General features: G+C 39.4%; 1 protein-coding gene across 1 annotated transcript; it reads right to left on the bottom strand.

Annotated features, from left to right (window-relative positions):
• Positions 1–1,745, bottom strand: LOC139296031 (regulator of G-protein signaling 13-like). The gene is made up of 5 exons (XM_070918290.1): positions 1,575–1,745; positions 1,415–1,468; positions 1,259–1,320; positions 1,002–1,168; positions 1–902 (listed from the first exon to the last, which is right to left on the bottom strand). The coding sequence occupies exons 1-5, from the start codon at positions 1,655–1,657 to the stop codon at positions 717–719; spliced, it is 552 nt and encodes a 183-aa protein (XP_070774391.1). The 5' UTR covers positions 1,658–1,745; the 3' UTR covers positions 1–716.
• Positions 1,746–7,309: the final 5,564 nt, after the last annotated feature.

Genomic DNA, 7,309 nt, shown 5'->3' on the forward strand with positions numbered 1-7,309 from the left:
TTTCAATGCAAATGTAATATCTTTTTATTACATATGTACAAATCCATCTTAATATTCATATTCGCAACTGTGAAATACATTTTCAACATATAGCTTATAACATATATTATTATAGTTGTAACATATCAGTCACCAGTCATGTGACAATGTAAAACCTCTAAATGCAAAACACTGGGCATAAAAATTCACATCTGGATAGCATCTACTTATCTATTGCTTTAGTGAGATAACAATAAACGTCTGATGGTGTGCAAATGTAGATACCAGCTCTTGGGTGGAAGGTGTTGTTTGCACCACATACACTTCCTGGCGTGTCTCACAGAAAGTCCCCAGCATTTTCACAATAATCGTGGCTTCTCTGGGAAGTCCTGTGCTTTACAGAGGCTGTCACAGCAGCTGCTGTTGATTCATTTACAATTGTAGCTGTTTTTGGCCTTGACCCATTCTTATATTATACCAGCTGGTTTTGAACAAACTTCAGCGTTTTTATTACAGAGCTGACTTCTCCTCTCTAACACAGTCATATGTGGCCATGGGCAACCCCAAAGTATGTCTTCTCCGACTAAGAAGGAGGGCATGAATGTTTTTGGTGTTAAAGAATCACCAGCAGTGGTCCCAGGACAAGCTAACACACAGCTTCTCTCAGTTTGTTCAGCTTTGGGCTCAGCTTCACAGTCCAGCTTCTACGAACACAATGTCTCTGGTATCTGTTTTCTTTACAACTTCACTGATTCTGATGTGGAGTCCAGTATAGCCTGATAGATGTCAGATCTGAGGAAACGTGGGTAAGAGTCCCTCTCCATTAGCCCGTAGACGATCCTCTGGGCATCGTCAAAACACACTGAGGTGGGTGCCTTAATGTTCCGCCTGATCAGGTCTCTGGTCTTGTGATCAATGTTGATCTGGAAGCAGAGGAATAAAGATAATGAGGACGATAAATAGTGGCAGAGGTGGTACGTATTGTGATCTGTGAACTGTGAATCTGTCTGCATTATACATACCTCTCTCGCAGCCTCAGCTTGAATGTAACGTTTGAAGATCTTTTTGGCCCTGGAGGACATCCTGAAGGAAGACCTGATCTTCTTATAGTCCTCACATACCAGCCAAAACTCAATGTTTTCATCACTGAACTCTGACTTCAAGAAGGCCTGGAATATCTTCATGCCATCTGTACAGAAAATGAGCAGCAGTTGGCCAGTGTTGAGGGAGAATACTGACTATGAAACTTGACTTTGGGACTAGTTATTCATGAACTTACATTTGGATGATAGAAGTCTCTCTAGTGACTGTGACCACTGGGACATCTCCTCGAAACAAAGCCTACAAAAGAGGGGTGCAATGTCACTCACATATGCCACAAGGATGTCAACAGTTTAGATGTGTAGTTTCCCGTGGAGAGGTTTTCTTCACTTACCCCTCAGTGTTAGGGGCTTGAGACGATCTACGCTGCAGCCGACACTTTCTTCCCCTGGTTAACCAAACAAACACAAGGCTTATTTTACTGACATGTTCTTCTTATACTAAAAGGTTGAGCAGCAATGACAGAAAAAGCACAGTTATGATAAAATAATTACCTGTCTTTTCTGCTCTTCTCATCGTCAGTGTCCATGTTGAAGTGCTGCAGCTCCCTCGGTGGTGATGTGACAAGACTTGGCATGGCAACTATGCTTTGTGCATGTGTGACTGCGTGTTGGTCCGCTTAGAGAGTTGTGAGATCCGCGACTGCCACCGTGTCTGTTTGATGAATCCGCTCAGCGTCAACTTATATGTATACTGCAGAAGTCTGAAATGAGGTAGGTGAGTAGCGTCACAACATCATTCTGAACTAACCACAGAAAAAGAGGAAGTTGGGGATGACGCAAACTTGCACGGACTGCAACTAAAGCGCTGTGTGTGTACTGTACTTGGACTTGTATCGTTATTTGTTTGGTTCAGAGTCTGGGGATGCAAATGGGGCAGTGGAAAATTCAGCAGCAAACAGGCAAATGCTTTAGCCTACGTTCCTGTTTGCCGTGAGCACCAATACCACTATTTCAGGTTTTGTAAACAGGCTGAGGCTATTTCAGCGCTCACAGTCAAATTTAACTGGAACTGGTAAAGAAAGAGTAGCATCCTGACCATAGCAACTATTCCTCTTATGATTTTATGTTTTCTTTGAAGTGAAACCTTCTAACTTTTGAAAGAAGAAATAAAACATTCTTCGAAAAGTTGAACTCGTAAGCGATCAAATGCATCTTTGCTCAATTCAATATCCTGAGGGCTTTTGTTGCTACAACCTTACCTGGCCTGGTATTGCCACTAGCTCTGGTTTGCTAAATGTTAGCTACTTACCTAACATATTGAAATAGATCATCTTTTTTTAAATTATGGAAATATTTGCTTTCTTGCTGTGAGTTGGATGAGAAGATAGATATCCCTCTCATTTCTGTACGCTAATTACTACAGTCAACTGCCAACACCTCTTCTCATCTAAGTCGTGACAAGAAAGTGAATAAGCAACTTTCCCAAATAAACATAAACAATGTTGACCAGTTGACTGGCTAACATTAGCTAAGTGAATAAGCACATTTGTCAAAATCACTTATGGCAGCTGTTCAGCAAAAGTTACAAAGTCTCACTTTGAAGATGTTCTCTTTATAGTTCAATGAAATTAAACTCAGTGTGTTGTTTGGTTTCATAAATATCTCAGCTCCTGTCACTGAACCTGTGTAGAAATGACAAATTGTTGATACAGAGTATTTTTAATATTGATGTTTGCTGCTCCAGTAATACCTTCGCATCTGAGTTTCTAAACAAAACAATAAACAATTTACTCCTTCAACTTGTCTGTGTCACACACACACTCTTGACTTGGTGTTGTACATCTAACAAGTAATTCTTACATAACTTTAATAATTTCTTTGTTTCCACTTGCTTCTTGCCATTATTTGATATTTGACAGTGGAGGCTGAGGCAGACAGGAAATATGGGGGGAAACAGAGAGGAGGGTGATATGAAACTAAAGTCGCCCACCGGAACCAAACCAGGGACACTGTGGTTATGTGGTACGTGTCTTAAGCAACTAAGCCGCTCCAGTGTTTCCATTTTAGACATGATTGAAGCTTGTAGACACAGAAAGTATTCGGCCATGTCTATGCCACATAGGTAAAATAAGATATCAGTGGCTTAAAGCTCTGGCGTAATATTGGGAAATCTTTTTTTATCTCAATTTTTTTACTGCAGAGGTTAAAAGATCTAGATCTAACCAATTCTGTTGAGTGAAACCAACAACACCGTCAATTCTTAGTCAATGTTGTGAGCTGTGTCACTGAAGCTCCCCCACGTCCCACAGTAAATTCCCTTAGTGAAGTAATAAGGTTTGAGACTGTTTTATTCACTTCCTGCTTCTATGTTGACAGGAAGCTGTGACAAAACAAAGGCCTTCACCTGTCGTCTAGATATTCCTCAGGACTTTTAAAGAGTTTTAAAAAGAGAACATGATCAGTCCTTTGTTTTCTGAGGTTTCTAAATGTATCAGGTGTGCTTCAGAATCAGAATCAGAAATACTTTATTGATCCCCGGGGGGAAATTATACAGTACCGGTGCTCCCATTCAAGAGTAGAAAGTAGCATAAATTTAGAAATAAAAGCATGTACAAAATATAAAAAATAAGAAATAGAAAATAAAAATATACACATTTACAATATTTAGTGAAAAATAAAAGTAAAAAAAGATATACAATAGCAATGTATATGTATGTATGTATGTATGTATATATATGTATGTATTGCACTATTGTGTATGACTATATATGTATTGCACTGACATTTAAAGAATAAATATTAGTGAGGTAGTATACGTAGAAGCAGGTCCAGATTTCCAGTCTGTTTATTCTGAGTGTCAGTGACACAGAAGTTGAACAGTCTGATGGCCACAGGCAGGAATGATTTCCTGTGGCGCTCCGTTGTACATTTGGGAGGAATGAGTCTCCCACTGAAGGTGCTCTTGTGCCTTCCTTTCCTTTCTACTCTAGTTCAGTACCAGTGATGTAGAAAAAAACTTTCAGTCAGGTCTGTCACAGTACTCAAGCTGTCCTTAATTATCTGCTTTCATCATATGAAATTTGAGAACCTCTCATTCATGTACATCTCAGTGAAGATCCATCAAAAAGCTGCTCAGGGGGGACCTTCAGAATTCAAGACATTCAAAATTCAAAAATTGTATTGTCTGATTATATGTTGACCTTATCACATCTTAAGAATTGCTTCACAATGTCGTTTTCCCTTTAGTATGGACAATACATATATATACAATTCAAGCAGTGAATTAAAGCCACTATGTGTAGAATTCCCAACATTGGCACCCTCTATTGGTAGTTTGAGAAATATATTGTGGCAGTCAGCAATGGACACCACTTCCATCACTGAATGTCTAAAAACCTCATGCATCATGCAAGAAGTTCCTGATCATCATACATATTTCCAATTTGTGACCCAGTCGTGTTGAAATGTGGTGTTGTTTACAATAGCATCCTAGGCCCTGGAGAAGGATCAAAACAGTTGGCACACCTGCTTCTTTCAGCTCCTGCAAACTTAGAGGAGAAACTAAGTGCGCATCCCTGCAAATAAAAGTGGAAACTTTCATACATGCTTTCCTTACATCTCGTGGGGACTAATTTGCCGCTATTTTATCTACTCAGACAACAGTAAAATGCGCCACAATGGGTCAAAAATACAGTTGTTAAGGTTTTTTAGCTCCACTAATAATGGGCCTCTTGCATCCTGCAGTTACCTGCAAATCTTAGGATCAATTTGACTTTCCTGTACAATTCTGAAGTAGATATAAATCTGGCTTCCAGTTGAACACTGTTGGTTTGCTCCATGGCATGCTCAGACGCCGCTTTTCTGACTGTTTAAAGGCCACACTGAAGAGCAAAGGTGATGGAGTCTTAGCCATCAGGACCCACTGACTCTGGAACACGACTTTAGCTCTGTCTGGCTATACTGAGCTAAATGTTCATGTCAGCATGCTGACATGCTTCAATGACATTGTTGACATGCTGATGTTAAGCAGGTATAATATTTTTCCTTGTTTACCATCTTAGTCTAGCGTGTTAGCATGTCAGGATGAATATGAATGTCAAGATGAATGATGAATATCTTTCGGACCTCGAGCGAGTCTCTTTCATACAATTGAAAACCATGGTAACACATTTAAATGTGTACACGAATGTATGTAAATTTTGCAAGAAATGTTGAAAGTGTTACCTCTGAATCAACACATCTTAGTAAAGCTACGAAGTTTAAGTATGCTATAGCTTGTGTGGTTAACAAACTGCAAGCTTGATAAATGTAGTGACATATAAAATGTACATAACGTCAAAACATGCACGAGTTAAACTTGATGAGTTTCTTTTGAACTAGAGGTAAGAAGAGTTTTGTCACATTGTCTTTGTTCATGTTAGTTTGCTTGGCAGGAAATGTTTTGTGTTAAAATGCAGCTGTTGGTGGCTTGTTGTGCTAACATCAACTCTTATCTCAGACCATTTCTTTATCAGTTGCAACACCCGCCTGTGAGTTTCCTCCATCAACAATTTGAGAATTAAAACGTAGCTCAGTTTCTTTCATTTTGTCTTTTTCACTTCCTGCAAGCAATATCGACTGCAGTTATGGTGGGCTAGACGTTGCTGTGCGTCATAACGACAGGTGTAGATTAAGCATGTGGTTTGTCAAACGCTTTTTTCCCTTTTTTTTACAGTACCCACCGCACTTAACCCTTCTTCCACAAAGAGGTGAGCGTAACCAGAGCTGTCTAAACTAGAGGAAGTTGTGGCAAGCTATCTGCACAAAACAGAGTGTTGTACAACACCTCTTAAAATACATCCCCCGTACATTCAATGCCACCAACACAAACAAGAACAAAATGTTCGTCTAACACCCTGCAGTCACGTGGAGAAACCATGCCATGCCTACTTCCACTTTCCAAACGACAAAAAACACATCAGACAGTAAACACGTTAAGGTCGTACATGCAAAAGTGAACAATGTAAATGTAAGATTTTATGCTTCGTGTTTGTTTAATTTGAATCCTATATTCCGACTTCACACACTTTTATGCATCTGAACATGATGCCTTGAAGTTGGTAGCTTGGGAACCCTGGGTGCATTGTGCTCTTTTGTATTTGCATGCTTTTTACATAGACGATTATGAAAGCTTGTAAAATTCACCATGTCCTAACTAGAAATGACAAACAAGAAACACACACAAAATACTATCTCTACTGTCTAATGCTACCTAAAACTCCTGCACTCACAACCTCTTCAATCTTCCTTTGAGGGGAGATTTACGTAAAGGACAATGAGCTTAGGTAGAACATTTTCCCGTCACATCAGATTCAAAGTTGTTGATTTGAATCCTCTCAGATACCTTTTTTCATGATGAATGAACTCGCCTGGCGACGTGAAACCTACTGAATTGCCACCGAAAGTGCACTCCCACCCACCCACCCGTGACAGACAAACTCCAGACAAACTCCAGACAGAGTTGATTCACACAGTTCCTCTTCAAGTCTTCTGACTTGTTGCAGACAACACACCACACAAAGTGAGAGGACGTGTGAAGCGTTTCCTTTTTCTCCTTGGTTACTTGTGTCTTCTTGTTTACTGAATGCTGTCGCTTGAAGGACTCTGTTGCCATCTGGTGTATTTTTTGACCAATGACCATGTTACAGTACGCACACAAGTCTTCTCTGACAACAAACAAAGGTGATTTGCATTACATTCAAAAGGACCACACCCAAATGCCATTCAGCTGAAGGTATTTCAAAGACTGCAATGTAAATGGACAAGAAAACATTTGATAGAATACAAAAAAACGAGACAGATGTTTAACAATACACTCACATATTTATTTGCACGTGACAGTTGAATTTCTCAGAGCATATTAGGATTTATATTTGCATAATCAATTAGATAAAGTGTTGATAATACTTTACAATAAAGGAATTCTTTTTATTATGAACCTAATGGGGTGGAGGAGAGAAAATAGATAATCATAGAAGAATTATGTGCACAGTCTCTTTTTTACCTTAACATAATTAAAGAGATTAAGTTTAATACCAGCCACAAATTCTCTTGAGCTGTAACTGTCTACTGAATCACACAGGATGAGAAAAGCTATTTCTGCTACACTTAGGATCTGGATTGTTTGGCATGAACCCGTTATCCACACTGAAATCAAAGTTCTACAGTGAGTAGAGTGCTACAGTAGGTCAGAGTTGGAGAAAAGATTTTGCGAGCTTCCGTCTGAGAGGCTGTCAGTTTGAAAACAG

Source organism: Enoplosus armatus, chromosome 14 (genome assembly GCF_043641665.1).
Source record: "Enoplosus armatus isolate fEnoArm2 chromosome 14, fEnoArm2.hap1, whole genome shotgun sequence".
Lineage (NCBI taxonomy): Eukaryota > Metazoa > Chordata > Actinopteri > Centrarchiformes > Enoplosidae > Enoplosus > Enoplosus armatus.

Coding starts and splice junctions, on each gene's coding strand:
- LOC139296031 (XM_070918290.1), bottom strand. CDS start 1,657: ATGCCAAGTCTTGTCACATCACCACCGAGGGAGCTGCAGCACTTCAAC. Junction 1,469..1,574: donor GAGAAGAGCAGAAAAGACAG/GTAATTATTTTA, acceptor TTGGTTAACCAG/GGGAAGAAAGTGTCGGCTGC. Junction 903..1,001: donor AAGCTGAGGCTGCGAGAGAG/GTATGTATAATG, acceptor CTCTGCTTCCAG/ATCAACATTGATCACAAGAC.